Here is a 22,407-nt window from a genome sequence, read left to right as displayed (position 1 = left end):
CAATTATATTGAAAATCTATCATATTACAGTTGGACAAATTCCAACAGGTAATAATTAAGTGTTGTATTTGCCTTTAATAGCAAACAAAAACTTTAAATTCCTGCATTTTGCTGAAATACATCTGTTTAATCTTTTACAATAAAAGTTACATGATATATGAACAACATAAAACTATTGCCTCTTAATATTGATAGTTAGACTAAATTAATTCCACCCACATCCAGACCTCTCAATAATTAAAACAAATTATTGACTAGTTGATAAATAGACGTAACATTTCTTTCCCTTAAATCTGAATTTTTTTTAAGAAGTTGCAAAACAATTCTAGCTTTTGGGAGTTTTTTTTTTATAAATTTTGGTAAATAACAAACAAGAGTGAACCAAATAACACATATAACCATGAGTTTGTGTGACCTCTTTCTATCACAATAAAAAAGCTGGTCTGAGGATAAACTGACTTGTTCTGTACCAACATGTGTTTTGTTTATGGCATCAGTTGGGGCGAAATGATATGACCTATAGTGAAATAACACTAATATGCGAACCTGACAATTTCAGAAATATGTAGAAATATTGTAAGTCACTTCAAATCATAACACTAACTTTTATTGCCATAAAGATGACAAGGTATGTCACCTTTATGGCAATAGATCGATAGAAATCTCTACAAATATCAAATTACTATTTTAAAAAATGTGATCTATTTCTTGCATGTTTTATTTCCTTGAGTGTGTGAAGTGTCCTTACTGTCAAAGTTCACTATGACAGCCAATCAAAACACATAAACAGTTTACTTCATGTGAGGTGTAGACTTATAAAACAGTCGTTACGATTAATTCATACCCTAGGAACTGAACAACACCCTACCTGCTGTGGTAGAAATCTTGTTTCAAATATACTGAAAGTGCCCTGAAATTTATCAAAATAATGTTGCTATTCCCATACAATGTTGCTGAGAAATGTGAGTTCATTAAAAGAAAAAAAGCAATGAGAGTAAATAGCACTGACAATTGAAAGTGGTCTACAACGATCTGCCTATCACTACATTCAATACCTGACAATCCATAGATGTGTAATGTGTGTAAAATTAATGTATTAAAAAAGTTATGCATCGTTTTGATGAATTTGTCCTGCATCTCCAGTGAAAAATTAAAGAAAAAAATTCCAGTTGGATTGGAAACTGGTTAGGTTACTGGAACAATAAAGATAAACATGTTTTTCACAAGAAAAATGAAAACAACCAGGCAAATTAATGGTTTTATCTCCAACGAGGCATGACAAAAGTCAATTAAATCAAATGTAACAGAATGAACAATAATGATGTTACACAGTAGATTCCATAGATACGGCAGATTTCAGTTCATCAAGCATCACAGAACTAGCAAGTTCTAAATTCCAATTCAATGCTTTAAGTAAACTCTCACAATGTGTACGTGAGGTGACCCCAAGTCTGAAGAGTTGTTCCACCTTGAGGTATCTTATGGATTCTTCAATATCCCAGTGGCAGTGACAGAGCGCAGCATGACATTCGTCATCCGTCACTCCGAGTACACTGTTCATCACATGGAAAACTTTTTCTCTCGGTGAGGATGACATCATGCCTGGATCAACAGAGGTGTTGTAACTAGGACGTGGCATGGAGCGTGGCTGAGAACGTTTAGGACCAGGATAATTCCCAACCTTATTACTCTTTGGGGAAAATTTACGAGAATCCGTGTCTTGGTTGATTGCTTTCATTCCTGTCATCCCCGTCCAAGACAAATCATCACTTGCAGACGAATGACGTTTGGCACTGATCTGGACTTCTGTGAGATTTTGGTAGTCATGCCGGGACGTTGACCTGTTATATTGTAACGAATTGTCTACATGGCACCCGTCCACCATGAAAGGTTTGACTTCCGCAGTGTTTGGGGAATAACTGTCTTTCTTTTCATCCCGCGATGGGATAAGAAAATAATGAGTATGGCTCAACTGTTTCCCATCTTGCACCATAGGAAAGATTCTAGGTTTTGGTTTGTCTTTAGTTGTACAATAGTTCCCCCTCCCTGTGTCCAAACTACTCGACAAGTAATCCCTGGGGGGTAGGGGAGGGGGTGCATCCTCCCCCTCACTTTCTGGTTGTTTCTCAGTTACAGCCACTGGAGCCGAAGCCGCAAGACTGCCAGTCACAGGGTCATCATCAAAGTCTGAATCAAATGAATCCCAACTCATTGCATCTGAGAACGTGCTCTGGGGAGCATAGTGCTCCTGCTGTTTGATGTCAGAAATGTCAATTTCGGTTGGAACCTCGTCATACCTGGGTATAGAGCTATGCGAAACCATTCCAGCAAAACAGGGTTTTGGTTTGACTACACTGACGTTGTTTTGCTCCTCAACTGGAACATCATCGTACATAGGTGGCACACCAACACATCGCTTGTCTGATGACGCCACAGAAAAATTACTTATTGCATCTTTCAACCAATCAAAGGCTCGATCAGTTTTCTGTGAGTTTTTTCCTTTGTCTTTTTCACATACACCGATGTTTCCTTGGTCAAAATGACCAATTTGTTTAGATTCCATGGAAACATGTGATGATACTGAAGCATTATGGCAAGGTGACTTGGAAATGGTAATCTTACTCTCTGGAAATTCACTGTTGGATTGCACATTTGTCGAATCATGTTTATCTTCTGCTGAATCAGAATAACTCTTGTCAGCATATGCTGCACTTTGAGAGCTGTTTTTCACAGTACTTGGTTGCGTATCATATCCGGAGTTATCCCCCCTTGGTGGCGGCACAGGAGCCCCAGCTGAATGTGCCTCTTTTTTCACATTAGTCACTTTTTCCTCTGTAGAATGTGTCCGACTGTACACAATAGGATGCCTTGCTGGTCTTGTGGGATTATGTTTCAAGGAACCAGGCAGGCTATTAGTTCCTTTCACAGACGTGTTCACACTTTGAGTCCCCTTTACACCGCCGGACAAGTTCTGTACACCTGACGGAAATATCACTTTTAATGAATTATGCACCTCAAATGGATCTGATGATGTCGTGTTGTCATGTAGTAAAGGTTTCTGAAGCTCAACATTCCCATATTGTGTAGCCGAGTTGTTGAGAAGGGAATCAAACAAACATATTGTACTTGGTGCTGACTGTTTCATGGCGAATTGTGAATCAGTACTCTCTAACTCATCACTCAAATCAATCAGAGGTTTGTCGTCAGGCGTGGGAACACTTTTAGATACCCTAGGAAATGTGTTGCCATGTCCGGTAGGGGTAGAAGGATTACTGGCTGTGGCTGTTACTATTGCAGTGGCCTTGCCTACTGCCGTGGGTTTAAAAGCACTTCCGGATTCTTCGTTAACCAACTTATTATAGTTGAACATCTTGAACTGATTGGTAAATGGCCCTGTAAAAGTGAAAGTCACACATTTCAGGTATTCATTTTTGTTATTGGGCCTGTGCAATTTTCATATTATAATTTTTTTTTCTTTACACAGAAGATTTTTTAAGTCGCCAAGTAGTCAACATAAAATAAATGAAAGTTTGAAAAGAATGTTCGATGTGAACTCTTTAAGACCATTCAATCCCTAGTATTGTAACGGGTTGAGAGGATAAGATTTGATCTCTGGTATTCTGTCTTTTCGTAATTCAGAGTTATCTACTCTAGTGAGCAGACATTAACTGTTACGTCATAAGTTGGTATAAGAAAATTTGTCATTCTATCATGATGCCATCCTCACAAATAAATGACAAAAAAAAATCAATTCCCGCTTATCAAGGGCAGATAACTCTAAAGTACAGACTTAAACAATGTTTCACTGGTAGGGGACTAATTAATGAAAGAAGTGAATCGAAAAAAAACGTTTTGAGATATTCAGGTACCTTCATTTCAACATAATGAAAGAAATTATTATTTTCAGACATAACAAAAATTAACACTACTTTTACTGCGACTAGGAAGCTGCGTTGGACGAACATCATGAACAACTTCTTGGAGGTCAGGTGGCTCCATTGGGTTCCTCAGGTAAACTCTGTCATAGAAAAAAAACAAGGCTAATGCTAATCTATATAATAAATGACCAACATTAAACACTCGTTTATAGGCAAGATGTAAAAACAAAACATTAGGCTCCAACTTAAGTCATTTTTACACCCTGTTAAAGAAAATTACTATACCAGAGCACTATTACAAGATAAATCAATATAAAACACTATCTCTATATGATAAGAAGCCTAATAGTTCTGCCATGCATTGATTCAAGTACAAGCCACCTGTAATATCTTGAAATATTTTAAGAGTCCATTCCTTTTTTATTCAACCTTGATATGACAGACATGATTTATGTCAACAATCGGTCCCAGAGTGATTTTGATACAAGCATTGCTTGATCTTTATTTCCACTTTAAAAGATGAACCTTTCCCCTCCTTTTCTCTCTTTTCCTATCTTTTTGCTTTGAATTATATGAAATTTAAACATTTTTCTCAAGAAATACTGATAATGATTTTTTAACTGCCAAACCAAAGATGGTCTCTGTCAGCCATTATTGTATTTCTAATCACTCCAAATAGTAAAAAGGCACAATAGGGGCTACAGGGAACTGACAAATGAAATCTGAGAAAGATCTATCAGGTACATCTCAAGAAAAAGCAATAACAAATATTGTTTACAGAAGAACAAAAGACCACGGACATAGGGTGATTCGATCTAGCTGAAGGTAGGCTAAAAATCTAATGGACCTTAGAGTCAATCGGGAACCATGATCATAATTCAGTGGGCAATCAAACTTTAGCAAATTATCACAATGATAAATTGGCACATCCACAATATTAAGTATTACATAGCATATAGAAACTGCTATTGGCACAGTTATGTTATAGCACAACAATTACAGCTCGCAAAGTGCTAAAACAAGATCATTACTGAAACATAAATGTTTACAGAAATTCAGGGAAGCCTATTTATACATACTCATCAATCTTGCCTGGATCCCCCCAGTTCTTGCCGCCTGGATCACCATGACCAGTATGTATAAAACTGTTTTTCAGTGGCTTGCTGATATCATTGCCTGAAACATAACCTCTCTGCTGTCAGTAACAGAAATTAATAACTGATACATACAATAAGAAGAAGTTTCAAAATATCAAAACAGATGTGTCTACTCTGCATCCAACTGTAGTAAAAAATAAGTAGAATCTCCTTCAAGAAACTTCTGCTTGTTTGATAAAGATTAAAGTTGTTTTATTTACTATTAACTTTCACAGTGATGACATAAGTACTGACATGTGTTGTATGATGCCAAAAATTAATGATAAACACTATTGATATGTTTTAAAGACAAGAGCGATTTTTTTTGATGTGGTGATAAAATTCTTCAAGATCACTCTCCACATAAAATTCTTTCAGGTTTCAGTTTTGTTGTTATGGAATATTGACTGAGTTCATACAGAATCTGAAGTAAGAAGAAGACTTGATTTTATATTTGATAACAGTATGTAAAATGACAACTACGAGATGACTTACTAGCGAGACGTCTCTGAGGGTCCACACACTGACGTGGGAATGTACCAATTCTGGTTGTCCTCTTGTTCTGGCCCCTCCACCAGTAACAATCTGGTCTGTAAAGTAAACATCTTGTATTAAAACCGGAAAATATCTCTTAAGATTTAAATACCTCCACTACCATGCACAAGATCATTGTTTGATGAATTTGCATAAGTTGCGAAATGTAACCTTTGACCCTTTGACCTTGACTGATAACCTTAATAGTATTAGGTTTAGAACTTGATGTCATGATATTACCAGGGTGTATATGAACCAGATCAGCTGAGAGATTCCATAGATATAAAACTGATTTAGAATGAGATGGAAGTAGCACAATGGTAGTATACAGTATTGGACAGAAAAATATACATAACACCAACACAAATATGTCCTCCACTCTCATATAACATGGTGGGGGATAAAAGGAGTCTATTCTTAGATTACAAATTAGTATTTTCTGTTTTTTACTTGATTCATCGCACAAATTCTCTCACAATTAATATATCTACAGGATTTACTATAGAGATCTTGGTTTACTAAATACATTGTTAATTCAGAATGATAGATTAGACAACAGAACGTTTGAAAAGAAAGCATTTGTTACTTATGTAGTTCTGATTTTTTCTGTATCATCTCAAAATTGCAAGTGTTTCAAGGGAGATAATTCTAAAACTTACAGGAGGATGAGATGTTTTTAAAAAGTTATTGCTGTACATACCTGCCATCAATGACTGTTACATAATCGCCTTCCTCAATCTCAAGTTTACCGACCTCACAGAAAGCTTGAGTGACCTTCATATCAGGTGGTCTCACCTTTACAAAAAACACGGGATATATTACTTATTTATTTAAACAGTATGAAATGTTTTTGCAGTAAAAGAAAATACTATTTCACCTTTCTACAAAATATTATCGTACAGATAAATTCCCCATATAATGTATGACTTTAACCTGAAAATCGTTCCATCCAGATGAATTATCTTTTTCAATGAAGTGTTTTTAGAATCATGGTGTACTACTGTACCTCAGTCAGGAAATCCTTCAGAGCCACAAATGTGGGTCGTCTCTCTGCCTCGTATGACCAACACTGCAGAATGAGTTGGTAAATGTCAGTTGGGGAATGTGCAGGTTTTGGTAGTCTTTCATCTTCAACATCAATCTTGTGTAAAATCTGTAACAGCAGAAAAAATATTTCATTTATCATATATATATGAGCAAACAAAAAATGTATACAATTGTTTTAATTCCTATTCGATAGACTTTCAAAGATGCAATGAGTAAGAAATAATATTAAATGTTTTCACAATCAATTTCATAGAAGGTTTATAAAAAATAATCATTTGGGCTCAGTGAGAATAAAACTGAAATTTCACAAATAGGTTTCTTTTGAAGAACTTTGTTCCCTGTGGGAAATAGTTAAGTATTTTTTCATTCAAATGTCTCTATAATCATCTTTATGAAAGCAAAATTGTTTTAAAAATCTGACCATAAAAATTTCCTAATGCCCACCTGTGATCCATTGTAACCCATCCATGGCTCCTGTCCATATGTGAACATCTCCCACAGTGTCACCCCAAACATCCAGGTATCACTGGCATGTGAGAACTGGCGAGATTTCAAGCTCTCTGGCGCACACCTACAGGCGGAACAAGATGGAAATAGAATCAGGTAAGGGAGGTAACTACAGTTCATTTTCTTGTGAGAAAGAGGAGACTTGGGGAGGGAGGGGGTAACCTAATTTAAGCAATTATTAAACTTTATTCACTATATTTAAAAAGTATTAAAATTTTAGTCATTGCAGAATGTTCATGGATCATAACAAAATACTGCAATTAAGATATGTGTTCAGATTGTTTCTAGTTTCCCTGCTTTTCACTACTATGGATACTGTTGATGTTCATACCGTTACAGAAACCATCAAAATATCTTGTTTATAAAATCTTTCATTGATACAAAATAAGATTAGGCAACATTTAACAATTCTAAAATGCAAATTCTTTAAAAACAACTGTAACACTAGCAAAGACCAAAAATACAGTGTAATTTACCAGGCAAATGGTACTTTTTTCTGCTCTGACATGACATAGTGATCCTCTTGACTGGGGAGTGCTCTCATCAATCCGAAATCTCCAATCTTTATCTGAAAGGATGAGTAATCATATAGATAGAATAAGCTATACAATTTTTCATCAGACATCTTTGATATTTATGTCGAATGAAATGTTCCATCAAATTGTTGATATGGTAAAAAAATGGTAAAATATATATATGAATTCTAACTTTAAGTAGCTTTGCCTGTTTGCTGGGTTTATTACTTGCCAACAACCAGGGCCATGTTGAGACACCTTTTCCTATAGTAGCTGATGGCTATCTCACTAAGCAACACACAGGAGGCTTATTTCATGACACTCTCAGCATTTGGGGGAATAGTTCTTGCCAAGGGACACAACCATGACTGCACAGACCAGTTCATTACTAAGTATCCTAAGGAAAACCAATCATGTTTGGTACAAAGCATCAAACCACACACCTCAGATCTTCACCCAAGGATTTATATACCAACACTATACCAACTGACCAATCCTGACTACATACTTTTAATGCATAACATATACAATTGGGTTAACATACACATATATACATATACATACATATATATTTTTCTTTTTTCAAATCCACATTAGTAATCCTTCTGTAGCATACATACATACTTATGAATGGACATTCACCATACCTTGTCTTCTGATGCTAGTAGTACATTCCTGCAGGCAAGGTCACGGTGTATGAATCTCTTAGACTCCAAAAAACTCATGCCGGTGGCGATCTGAATGGCATACTCGCACAGAGTACTGATCAACAATTTCTCCTGTTCCTTGCGTAACTTGTCCAAAAGGGCGCCACCTGGTGCCAGCTCAGTCACCTAAGGAAAGATCATCAATATAGTGGTAGGTAAAACACATGTCCCAGTAGTAATGGAGACAAGATAGAATGTATTCTGATGTATTCTTAGTAGAAGAGACAAACAGCATGTTTGTATAACCGTTGATGTTTCAGCAGTTTAAGTAGTCTTAGTAGTTTTATGAAACACATTTTGTCCATTTTGTCAACAAATCTTTAAGACTGAAAGGAAGGAGAATAGAATGATATTATTGTTAATCTGAGAAATGTTTTAGATATCTTAATGATACTTTCAGGGATACAAGGAAATGTTACCAAGGCAACACAAATCCGAGTGGCAGAAAGAGAAGATAACTAGAAATAGATACATCTTTAATGCTTGAATGGTGTCTTTCACCAATGCAATAGGTGTTTGATTGTCACCTGTCTGACTACATAGGTTTAACCAGTTACCTCAATTCCCTCCCACAATAAAACCCCTTCCATACAGGCAAACAATAGTGTTTAATAACTTGTTTCTCATTGTTATCAAATAAATATAGATACAGTTTTAATACATGAACAGACGTTACCATCATAAGGGGACAGGAAAGACAAATTCCATAGAGTCGTATCAGGTTGGGATGGTCCAGCATATGCATGGCATTCACTTCCTTCACAAAATCTTCAAAGGCACCTGGCTGAGACAAAGCATCATTTCTGAGGATCTTAACGGCGACACTTTTCTGTAATGAAAAACAAATAGCTAACATAAGAAATAATATACAAATCTACTGCAATGAAAATGGAAAAGTATCAAGTATAATTGTGTGATATCACTCAAAGTATCTCAAGTTACATATGTATGAAGCCATGTGTTTCCAATTATATGAAACTTACAAGCAATTACATAATTCCTAATACTGAGTCTGACTGGCATGGTTAAATGAAGTAAACAGTTTCATAAATCTCAAATAATTCAACATAAAACTCTCTGATTTAAAATCGAAATTGGTGACTTTTTCTCTCAATATCATCAGTATTTGTGCCACTTATTTTGGTTCATCTTTCTTAGCAATGTAATGAATTCAATGTATTATAATTTTCTCGGATTGGAAAAGTTATGAATTGTTCCTTGATATCATATCTATGATGCATCAATACATGACACCAATCAAGTTGACATTACGATGCATTAAAGATGTCATCTTACAGATATGATGTCACAAATGAAGCAATTGAAACTTCAGCCAATCACAGCTAGGTGTAAAATAAACACATTACATGATGACACAGTGTATATGATGTGTGTTATTTTGTGTGTTATATGGTTGGTACTAATTGTGCTATATATCTGAGATCAGAATCAGTAACATTTTACTAAAACCTCTCCCAGTACATATAGACCATGTCTTAATGGAATCTATAACAGTAAATAAAACGACACTGTGGTTACTTCCCTTAGAATCGTGTGACAGATGTTTGGTGTTTTATTAACAACAACATAAAATATATCTACAAGTAATGACATGCTCCTATCACCACTTTGACCAATGGGGATCAACATTAAATCTAATCAGCTTCAGAAACATGTGAGTAATTTGGGTTTAAGTGTTTTACTTTTTATATTTTTTTTAACAAACTTAATTCAGAGAAACTATGAAACATATCATCGTCCTAAAACAACCACAATCACTCTACGTGAATACCTCACTTATATAACAGTGTATTTGATTTGATGACATTTACAAAATGTAATATCATGTCCTCTTGTGATAAGGTCAACCCATTGTGCACATCCCCTCCCCCTATTTGTAACCTGTCTTTAGAGTTGGTAGGAGTTATGGGTCTTGGACCATAAGTTCTGATTTCTTACAAAATGACAGACAAACAAACGATGGATAAGTCTTATAATAGAAAAGTCATCAAAATCAATCCGATTCTTAAAAACGATATTTTTAAAAAATCACAAATTAGAACTGTTTAAAGGAAATTTCTGCAAGAACCTGAACTTTGAATTGTACAAAACTCTTCAAGCAACTGGAAATTGTAAGCCTGAAAGTGTCACTTAAGACAATTTATGGCCCTTGCTTATGCTGGCTCGATATATATGTCAACTTTGATAAATAAATCTTCATATTTCACTCCAATCAGCAGCATAAATGCATAATGTATTGCATGAGATCTAGACCTAAACATGCCAAACCATTCAAGTGTGACAGATGGAAAGAGTGAATGCTGCACATGTAGACTATGTGGACTGTGTTGGTATATTGTAAAAAGAATATCTAGAAATAAAATTTGACACACACACACTATCTGAAGGAAGCAACATACAAATTATCTGGAATGTTTAAAAAAATGTACAAAAACATATAACTCTGTCAACCAAGTCATTTTTTTTAAGAAAAATTTTATCGTCTGACCGACATATTCCGAGACTCGTAAAAGACGAATGACTGTTAAGATTGGAAGTAAACATCTTATCTGTAGGAATCGTGCCTTCCCTTACAACAAGTGATTTCACTTAAGCATAACTGCAGGCTGTCAGTTATTGTATCAGCCTATCAATTTTGAAAACTCAAAAAAAAAGGTAATAGACATTTTGAAATGATCATAATCAACCGCGAAAAACAAAAAAGATATGGTTTATCGCTGAACTGTGGAATGTGTAATGGGGTATCAATGTCTACCGAGCACTTTATCTATATATACCATATATCAGCACCTTTTTTCATGTTATATTTTCACCAATATCTGTCTCTTAAAACTAGTTCCTGACTCTGGGGATAGTCGAAGCTATGGTCTTGTCCATGTGCACACACAGACAAACAAATTTTCAGATTATGTTTTTGAAAAAGATGAAAGAAATAATATTCCTTTGAAACAAATTAAGGTTCTTATTATCAGAAACAAATTTCTGATACTGAAAGAACAGTTCAACTGTTGTTGATTATACTTTTATGAAAGTTTATGAACTTTGTTTATAAACATGTTCTTTTTTTCTAACAGATTAAGAATTAGGTCAAAACATGGTGTTTCATCATCACATCAGAAATTAGGTCACTGTGTTTATCTGACAATAAGCCCATGTCTGGTAATAAGCTCATTCATATTTGTTGTTGTTTAGCAGAATAAGCGGCTAATGCTATTTTCAATAAAAAGCATACCCAATGATTCACAGTCATATCATTCACAGGGCTTGTCACAGTATAAATATGGTATTTATTCTAGTAAGCACCCCCGTACAGTTTTATTTTAGAGGTGTTTTCCTTCTATTGTTGTATGTGCTGTTGTTGATCCTAAACACAATCACAAAATGAACACCATTTCCTTTTTTGGAACAGTTTCTTCAGGTAGATAATGTCAATAGAACAGAAATTCTTGTGACTTTTCAATGACTACACGGTCATCTTCATCAGACAAATGACCAGTCTGGAGCATACTAGCACTGATGTATGTAGTATACAAGATGGTAGGGAATCGACCAACTTTTTTGGCTATACTATAATCCTATGTATACTCGGATCGAAAATAGTGTGACAAGGTGGTAAACAGATCATAGACAAAAAAATGCTCAAGATGGTACCAATGTACTGTAGTCAATTCTGCTATGCTTTGTTTAATGATGAAGGTGACCATGTAGTCATCAAAATGTCACACTCTATTCTTTTCCTGGTTGTGTTATAAGAACTTTTATTCTATGAACACAATTTCCATTTACAAAAGAGTTATAATGTAAGCTCATAAGTCAGAGTACCATATAATTTAAATTTTCAAAATCTGCATTCTCTATATACATGTATATAGTGCATGTAAACTTAACAGTACAAATAACGTTCATCAATATTTCACATGATGCCTGCGTAAGTGAAAGCACAGCCCCACTATAAACCTGCCATGCTTGGTGTGTCCTCAAAGTTTCAAATTACATTTATCTTCTCCAGCAAAAAAATGGAAATCAAACTTTTGAGTGATCCTACATCAACACGTCAGCTGTTTAGGAGTGCCAGATCATTAGATTATAGTGATGCCTACCCCAACCTGATGTCAGAACACACTCGATGTCAAACTCTATCACGTGTAAACTAGATACTGCACTAAAACCCATCGACCCAATGACCCACTCTGTACCTATAATTTATTTATCATTGGATCAGAATCATTGATAAACTACATCACTTTTCTTATCAAAGTGTGTACTTTAATTCATATTTCATTGCCTAGTGAACACTCTGTGGTAGTGTATATACAGAAATTGAAACAACAACAAACTACATCTCTGATTAGCTATAAAAAAACTGGGTTGCTTCAACTTTCATAGCAGAATACAAACAGCTTCCTGCTCATTGATTGGTTAACAAGATATTTTGATCTATAAACTACATCCTGTCAAGATAGTGGAGCAACAATACCCCTCGCGTGCTTACATACGGGCCAACAAGAGTGATTAACATAAGTTGAAATAACTTGTTTCCCAATTGTTGTAAAATAAATAAAGTTTACCCAACAATCCCACCCAATAAATCCTTCTTGTAATACATTATCTAACAATCAACTCAATGCTAAATGTACTGTTTAAATTTAGGAAAAATGAAAACGAAACAGTCCAGAATATTTCATCATAATTACCTGTCATTTTATTCCAATACAGAGTCATGAGTTAATATTATAATGAGTCAAAACTGACAAAAAAGATTCCAATTAAATTGATGGAAACTATCACGCTAATAAGTAGGCCAAAAGGTCAAGGTCATAAATGTGGTATCAAATAGATAGACCAAAAACAATATGTCCACCAATCTTTGAACTTTGAGGCATAAAAATAAAATAATCGTTTTCATATATAAATTCTGGTTAATAATCTATGTTTCATTGCATGTCCTTATACATATAGTATTATCAATCAATGTCTTTTCATTAATGCTTCAATTATTTTTCTTTTGATGTTTTTGATTATTTCCTGGGCTGGGCTTGTATCTTCACGCTTATGGGTGATCTACTGCAGTCTACGTATAATCACTTCATTCATAAACAACATGGCCATTATAACAGTCTCCAGCTTTTTAAACATCAAAAACCTTTTAATTTGAAGAAAAAAGTACAAAAAATATACGTTTATCAGCACATGAATACAAATTAACAGATTATAAAACTATACAATTTTTTTCTGCCAATTTGAAAGATATATTTGCATGGTGTTTAAAGGAACTTCAAATTAGCACAGGAAATGATGATAAGATTGCCTTAACTATGTTATACCAGGCCCAGGTGCATCGTGTAGGAAAGTGAGGAAATCTGAAGACCGAAACATTAACATCCCCTGGCTGATACTGGGTGTATACAATGTAGCTATATATTGTGCATAACATATCAGTTTGTTCGTAAACATCATATTTAAGATATTACATCCTGACCATGCCCTGTTTTTATGGATTTTAAACATCCTTTATTTTTGGGTTGTATGCATTTTATCACTAATTTTGAAGTGGAATTTCTAATTTCTCAACTTTATTTCTGGCTTTTGAAATCAGTAGAATTCCTAAGCTGCAATAGGTTTTTTTTTATTCAAACAACTTCATATTTTCACTGGAAATGATAATATTAACACAAAGAAGATATCGAACAGCAGTTTTGCCGAAAATGTTTTACAACACGATAATGTTCACACTTAAATTATATGATAAACATTTCTTCATCAAATAAAATCTGTATGATACTACGTCGTTACATACAGTATTACTTTGTTATTACCGTCAATAAGGTAACTTGTTGACTGTCCTAAAAATAACTTCCCATTTTTACCTGGAAATAAGCCCATGTCTGGTAATAAGCTAGCTCCCCTAATCTGTGATAGAGATAAATTTCAGGGCCCTGATGGGCTTATTATAGGGGAAAATGATAACAAGAGGTCCCAGAGGGATCTCAGTATCCCCAATGGTTTGGTATCTATTTCTTCTTCAAAACTTGGAACCTTTCCTTTCTCTTCTATTCTTTCTCCATTCCCTTGCTTAATAATATGCAATTTGAAAATTCTCATAAGAAATGGAAATAATTATCTTCAATCTTCAAATCCAAGATGACAACCTGTCGGTCATTTTGTTTTGTTTTTCTGATTTCTCTGAAAATAAACAAGTGAACTAAGGGGAACCTACGTATAAAATCTGAAAAACATCCATCCAGTTTTCCTCACAAAGTAACAAAAAAAAAAAACCTTTCATAACCAAAATTGAAAATAGCACAACTACAGATCAATGAAAACCTTCAAATGGAATTGGATAATGATCCCTCCAGTTTATCTCAAGAAATAACGATATTAAGGATTGTCAGACAACAGATAGATGGACCCTCTGATTAATAGACTCAACATGATTTGGTGACCATGGACCCTGCCATTAAGGGGTGGGGAGGGATTTTTAAATTTATAAACACTGACCAGAGGCGTTTGTCAACCATATTACCTATACATAATAAGTACAGCAATTTTTTTAACAAAATGTTTGAAACACACTAAAATTTAGACAAAACTTTTCAGTAAATATTACTAGCATCCCTAACTTTTAAGCATTGCTGGATCATAAAATCTTAAATTTATTTTGTAAATGATGGATTTCTTGAGGTGAGATGTCCACTATGAGATTTAGCTATACCCCAAGTTCTGTTTAACTTGATCCCATAACAGATCTTTGAATGCAAAACTTAGAATGGAAATTCAAAGCAGGTACCACCACCATACAAAGAACACTACAGTCTCTTTTCAGTGCCTTTTCTTTAAAGACGTTTTGACAAAAATATTACAGGCCAAAAAGAAAATAATTGGCATATTTCTGCAAAAGATCTACTCAGCACTGCCATGTGGAATAAACTAGTTTATTGCCAAAAAACCCATTCATGATTACAAAATCAATAGTCCACTCCTTACATCCCCCCTCCCCCCGAAAGTATTATGGAAGAAACAACTCAATCATTTAAGTTGGGTTCAATATGGTTTTAGGGATCAGGTAGTAAAATGTAAATGCACAATATAACAACACAGTTGGGCACTGAGCTATAGACATGATTTCTCTACTGTCAGAATAACTCTTACATAACATTGATAGAGATCAATACATTTGGCTTCCATGAGGACAAACTGAATCAATATGATCAAAAAATTACTTCAAACAGCAAGGTTTGCTTGCCGCTGTTGTTGGATTACAAGAGATGGTGGTGATGTCTATACGCCTTTATTTATACAACAGTATAGTATAAACAAAATGAACAGGGGCTCAGATACCAGGTAACCTCCAACTTATACACAAGCTTTTTATTTGTAGATTCATTGAAGGTGACCTTTGACCTTTTAACCCTAATCAATGACCACCAAGATGTAACCACTTGTAGCCCTTGGTGTTGTGATGCTATGTGTAAATATAGAGAAATGTTAGTGTTTTGAAATATAAGCTGTATTTTGCAGAAAGTGACGAAAGACAGCAGTGGCAGGCCTCTGGTGAGCCACTCATGTTTTTCTGTCCCGTAAATAAAGTTGTTCATTACAACATATAAAAATGGTTTTTCAAGAGATATCATATCTTTAAATGTAATTTTAAAGTAAATTCAGAAAGTGATTATGTCCAATTACTGCACATGCTAAAATACAGCTGTTTTCCAATACTGCCAAAAACAGCAAAAATATATGTGGCAGGTGTATTCCGACAATGACAGCACCAGTTGAATGATAAATAACTGTTCAGGGGTTTGTGTGCACAAGCTTTTTATTTCTAAAGTGATCAAGGATGAAGCGGGTGTAGTAGTTTTTTGCTACCTCACTGAACATCATATGGGAGGTCTGCATCTCATCAACAATAAAATAAGGATAAAGTGTCTTACTGAAGGACACAACCATGTCAGCACAGATTCTCCATATCTTAGCTTCGTGAGAAACACAAACAGCCACGGGTAGGGAGCATTGAAATACACACCTTAGACGTTCACCTGAGGCATCTATGTGATATAACCAGGTGGTAGGGCAGTCATCACAACGTCAGATGTAAGATATTTTGCATGGGTATGATAGATTTGCTTTTTGGGGTGTTTATCAGGGATCACCAAAATTTGATATCAAAACACAAGTAAATGTTATTTGCAAAATGTAAAGTGTTATACAGTATTGCAATAAGCCCATGGTCGGTAGGTAAACGCATTACTTCTTACTCAAAGTCAGGGGGTGGGCTTAATACTGGACAACAAAAATGTTGGTTATTCTGTAGAAGTTGAGAGTACTGCTAATCTTAACACTGGTTAGTGACTCAATTTTCCCTAGCCTTGTGGTAGGGTGTCGTCTTGATTTAGAGCTTGCTTTGATACTGCATGCCATCTGGTGAGAATATCTATCTAGCCAAATGGTAAATTGTTTTCAGGTCACTAGTTTGAGTCCTAGTGAGGGCAGAGGACATCTTTCAGTAATCCATCCTAATGCAATATTATTTAATAGCCAATTAGTGGGCTTATTATTAAACATGGGTTTACTTCTGCCAAATTGCACTACAACTAATGATAAAGATATTTTACGATAATTTTTCATGATGAACTCTTTTGAAAGGAGGTATGCACGTTATGAAGAAGTAATATTTATCCTTAATCAGATATACATATATGTTAATGACATGATAGAAAATGAAAACAATAGTTCACCTTATTTCCTGATGGTGTTGTCCATGAGCCTCTTCTAACCACACCAAATGATCCGTTACCAAGCTTGACCGTCAGCTCTAGTGACCGTTCACTGATGAGACATGTGAGGGTGTGGTCGCCTGTATACTTGACCGGAGAACCTGATGCTTTCTTACTGTTGCTTCCATTGGACTTTTCAGAAGGTTTGGTGCTTGGCAGAATCTATAACAGAAATTTGAACACATAATCTTTTTTTCAAATGCATGTACAATTCTTAGATATATTAAACCTACCAACGTATTTGTTATCATTCCATGCACAGCTAATGTCATTTTGAGGCAGGTTTCTTTGTAGTTGTAGGTGGCAACCTCACTGAACAACATACAAGAGGCCCATTTTATGCCATGAAGAAAAATTAGGGTAAAGTAACTTGCCAAAGGACAAAGTCAAGTTAACTACAAATAAGTAAATTTCTCAGTTTCTTGAGAACAACCACCATGGTCACGGAGCTGCGAACCACGAACCTCCGCTGAGGCCCCATCAACAAAAACATGGTTATATTTAGCTAATATTTAGTAACAACAGGAACAAAATCCAGTGAAAGATTTCTAATGAGAAAGACTTTTTCAGACTTATTGTCATACCAAAGGAATATCGATGTGAAACCCACAATGGATAGATATCAATTTCAAATCTTAAAAGTCAGTGCTAACAGAATGTGTATACATATTTAAGGAACTTGACAGAACATCATCATGGAAAAGCAGGAAATCACTGATAAACATCCAATCTAGGTTTTCACAAAAAAATCATGACACTCAAATTTTTTTAATAAAGTTCTGTCCAGAAGAAATGTAAATGAACATTCAGAAGAGCTCTCAGTAAATAAGGCTGATGACAAGCTTTCAAGTGAACATGCATGATCACCTTATTTTTATCTTTGTGATGAAAGTGGTTTCGGACTTTGATATCATGACATGGATCAATTTACAAAAAGACAAAATTACAATTAGTTGCTCAGAGCACTAGAGTTTAATTGTGGCTGGGATTCGCAAAGGGGATCTTAACGAGGAAGGAATAAAATCCGAATACTGGTGGAATATCCACCAGTCGGGCAGATTCTATACCTTTTTATGTTCGTTCTAGGAATTAAACATACACACATGCCTCGAGAAAAGGCGAGTGCATTACCTCTGCACCATCCGAACACCTCGTAATTGCTCATAATTCTGGTTGACTCTTATTTTTTAACAATCACATCGTTAAACGATGATATTTGTGTGTATCAGTTGTACTTAGGTGGTCAGATATCACAGTTGTTATGGATGTCCAACTTGTCTGTCAACCAGAACAATCAGTCACCTGGTCACGATTGTTTAGAAATAAAGTGTATAGTATATCCCAGTGGCGAATCCCAGCCACCCCAACAAAAGCAATTACTACAAGTTGTAGTGACTTCTGTCACAATTACTTTAAGTTGGAGTGACTTCTGTCACAATTACTACTTCACAATTATTACAAGTTGTAGTGACTTCTTTCGCAATTATTACAAGTTGGAGTGACTTCTTTCGCAATTATTACAAATTGTAGTGACTTCTTTCACAATTACTACAAGTTGGAGTGACTTGTTGCACAATTACAACAAGCTGTAGTGACTTCTGTCACAATTACTACAAGTTGGAGTGACTTCTTTCGCAATTATTACAAGTTGGAGTGACTTCTGTCACAATTATTACAAATTGTAGTGACTTCTGTCACAATTACTACAAGTTGGAGTGACTTGTTGCACAATTACAACAAGTTGGAGTGACTTCTGTCACAATTATTACAAATTGTAGTGACTTCTGTCACAATTACTACAAGTTGGAGTGACTTGTTGCACAATTGATGTAAAATATACAAAGCTTTAAAATCTAAATTAGGAGCAATTATGTATCTTTAACGTCTGTCTTTTGTTAATATAAATATTTAAAACTGAATCGAATAACATACCAAAATGAATCTCTCCCTCCCCTAAATATAACTTTAGATAATATAAGCTATGTTGTTTTGTTTAAATATTGATGCCTTTGTAAAATATCAAATGAAAATTTAGGAAATTCTCAAACTCTCAAAACTCACTTAAGTATGATATTTTTACCCTAAAAATGTCACTCGTCACCAGAATGGAGACAAAAATATGACTTTTATGATAAATGAAAAGTTACCACAAAGTCAACGACACGGGAGAAGTAACACCAAAGTCTCATCTCTGTGATTTTTCAAAGAAAAGAAAAATAGTCCGCCAAAAATAAACGTTGCTGACAGGACACAAGAATAATCATGGTAATATCAGATATGATATTCTTCACATGCATGTCACTTACCTTTTCTAAGATGCGCGACTTCCTTGATGTCCTTTTGCGTTTCACCGTGTCCAGGAGGCGACGGATGGCTGGCTTGCCCATGCCAATCTTTTCCAAATCTTCTCCTTTGACATAGTCAAAATGAGCCAACCTAGAAGGTAAAGTATTCCACTGACGTTCAAATAACTTCATTGTCACAACCAGTCAATATTGTCAAATAATTTCAAGTCATCGACCACACTTAATGGTCAAAGAATTCCTGTGCGAAAATTCCAATGCCATGACAAATTTAAATTTGTAAATGTCAGCAAGATCTCCAACGACACTGATCAGATCAGAACATCAATGGCAATAAACTTTCATATGACTCCACCAGAAACTCTGCAACAATCCCCCAAGTTAGCATCCATCCACGAAAGTCAAACATTCATCACCAGTAGCAATATAAAGTCTATCCCCACCAGTAAAACCTGCCACTGCTGAATCAACTGAATGAAAACACAGTCCATCACAAACTCCACCCACGATCTTCACCAACAGCTCCACCCTCTGCGGTTAAGTTTGACATGTTTCTAATCAGCGAGTCCACCCACTAATCATCATAGCCATACCAACACAACAGTTAATAAATCTATACAATTCCCACGCTACATCCAAACATATTGCTCTGTGAATGCAGCAAGCAGAACACTTACAAACCATTTAAAGTCCAAAACACTTTTTATACTGCAAATGTTTTGAAAAGTCTGTAAACTTTTTTCATTCATTATTTCAACAGTTTTACAACCAGAAAATAAATTAAATTTTGTGCAATTAAAAGACTGCTATTACAGATGTTGGTGTACAATTACAATTTATGAACCAAATGTCACAAACCTACCCTAAAGTTATGCTAACTGGGTTGATTTTCCAGACTAATGCTCATTGGTGTATGGGGATTGTAATAACTGCCTTATACCTCAACATTTTACCATAAGAAAGACATAAGTGAATTACAGATGATACAATGTACTATTGACATGTATGTTATTTTAAATCTATCAAAATACAAAAAGGAAAATTGATGTTTTAAAAAAAATATTGACACGAACATTTTTTTTAATCCATCAAAATACAAAAAATTGTCATTTTAACACTTCTAGCATAACCTAGACAAACTTTGAAAACTTTCCCTGAATCCTAGAGTTAATTTTCGAAATTTCAAGTATTTCCACTTCAAATCAAATATTTCGCATGTAGATACTTCAATATAGATGCCTATAATATCATAAACTTTGATAAAACATACAAGTTTTCAACTAATATGAAAACCTGTAGTCTTTTTATAACGTGAATTAAATCTGTTTGGGAATCTGTTGGTGAATCTTGAACAGGAAGTGAGGGATACTTAATGTGTCTGGACCTCCTGCTTGTGATGACCTATGTAAGCGTGTGGAACACTGATTAATACTTGGTTTGAGGTTTACATTTCAGTCATTCAGACTAGCATGTCCATTAAGCTTCCCCTAAAACCCACAGTTAGCTGCAGCTGCACAATCTTACAATCATAAATGTTAAAGTTTGTTTACACTTTAAATCATCAAATTCTGCCACCAACCTGCCTAAATTCTCCCCAGCTACATATACACACAAATTGATATATATATAATACTCAGAAATGTTAGTAAGTTTTTTTTCAGAAAGTATAAACATTTGTTTATGTGTTAAATCATCAAATTCTCCAGACAACCTTCACAGATTTCTGATCCTTGTATTTGATATTTAGGGAGAGAGGCATGACAAAAACTTTGCCACTTTAACCATAAAACTGGTGAATTTGTTTACATTAAGTAACATCTGAAGGCTGTGAAAATCTGACAGTTTGTGTATTAGAAATAGTATATGTAAATTGTTGATCATTGCATGAAAAATATTCCTGCCCTTAATTGTCAGAAAAAAATCTTTTCTACTCTTCAGGAAATTCTAATATTTAAACTGAAATGTTGGTTGTTGAGTTATATTGCCCATGGATAGCCAATGATACTTTGAGATAGGTCTCCTTGTACTAGCCAGTGGCTAACCTCACTGAACAACATACCGGAGGCCCATCAAAAGCCATCCAGATCAATTATGATATGGTGTCTTGCACTGGGACACAAACCACAACAGACCAGTCTATTTTTCAGCTCACTGAGAAACATTAAGTGAACCACCAAGTAAGAGAACATCAAACTAAGCAACTCAGGATTTTCATCTGAGGTTATATAGGCCAACACTCTGACCGGGTCACAGCCTAATTATACTGAATGGTTAATCTTACCTTTCATAAGATCATTTACCAGATATCAATTAAAGATAACTAGTTAATTGCAAACAAATATATATATATATATACCAAATATCAATTAAAGATAACTAGTTAATTGCAAACAAATATATATATATATATATATGCAAACAAATATATATATATATATAATTACAAAAGTTTCCAGCATCTTGTTTTGTTGCTTTTGTTTGAAAGCATATTTTGCTGTTAGGGTCAAACTGTCAAGCAGAGAACCTGTCTGTTGAGACTTTCATTAACACTAATCAGAAACTGACACTTACAAAAAAAATGTTCTGTGTTTTTTGTTTTTTTAATTTAAACTTTCAGGTATACCCAAAGATCTCCCATGGCTGTATAAGGTATAAATGTCTTCCTTGCCAAGTACTTACATTAAATCAGGACAAGACACTATGTAATCTGATGTTAATGAAAAATTGTTTATAAAAACATGTAGAAACATTTCATTTTGGAGCTCTGTAATCAGTAAATTATCTCTATAAAGTCTGACTTTCCTCCACAACCAATAACAGGCACAACTTTACATGACCCTGGCTGTTAAAAGGACGTAAAGAAACAATAAGCCAAACCAAACCTGGCACATCCTTACATGACCCTGGCTGTTAAAAGGACGTAAAGAAACATTAAACTACACCTTTAAATTGAATAGTTTTACCCCCTTGGTACATTACTGAATT

At 34.8% G+C, this 22,407-nt stretch overlaps 1 protein-coding gene across 1 annotated transcript in view; it reads right to left on the bottom strand.

Moving 5' to 3' along the window:
- Positions 1–674: 674 nt before the first annotated feature.
- LOC132553488 (activated CDC42 kinase 1-like) overlaps positions 675–22,407 on the bottom strand; it is a 29,324-nt gene continuing 7,591 nt past the window's right edge. The window contains exons 2-13 of the mRNA XM_060217735.1: positions 19,426–19,555; positions 17,081–17,281; positions 9,001–9,153; positions 8,265–8,450; positions 7,579–7,670; positions 7,040–7,166; positions 6,555–6,701; positions 6,249–6,343; positions 5,510–5,604; positions 4,958–5,054; positions 3,930–4,018; positions 675–3,393 (exon numbers count right to left, since the gene is read on the bottom strand). Of these exons, the coding sequence (XP_060073718.1) occupies positions 1,325–3,393; positions 3,930–4,018; positions 4,958–5,054; positions 5,510–5,604; positions 6,249–6,343; positions 6,555–6,701; positions 7,040–7,166; positions 7,579–7,670; positions 8,265–8,450; positions 9,001–9,153; positions 17,081–17,281; positions 19,426–19,555 (3,481 nt within the window). The 3' untranslated portion in view covers positions 675–1,324. The remainder of the gene's footprint in view (positions 3,394–3,929; positions 4,019–4,957; positions 5,055–5,509; positions 5,605–6,248; positions 6,344–6,554; positions 6,702–7,039; positions 7,167–7,578; positions 7,671–8,264; positions 8,451–9,000; positions 9,154–17,080; positions 17,282–19,425; positions 19,556–22,407) is intronic.

The sequence above is a fragment of the Ylistrum balloti genome, unplaced genomic scaffold (genome assembly GCF_031769215.1).
Source record: "Ylistrum balloti isolate Yb309-2 unplaced genomic scaffold, AGI_CSIRO_Ybal_v1 Utg370332, whole genome shotgun sequence".
Classification (NCBI taxonomy): domain Eukaryota; kingdom Metazoa; phylum Mollusca; class Bivalvia; order Pectinida; family Pectinidae; genus Ylistrum; species Ylistrum balloti.
This window is presented reverse-complemented; position numbering and strand designations above follow the sequence as displayed.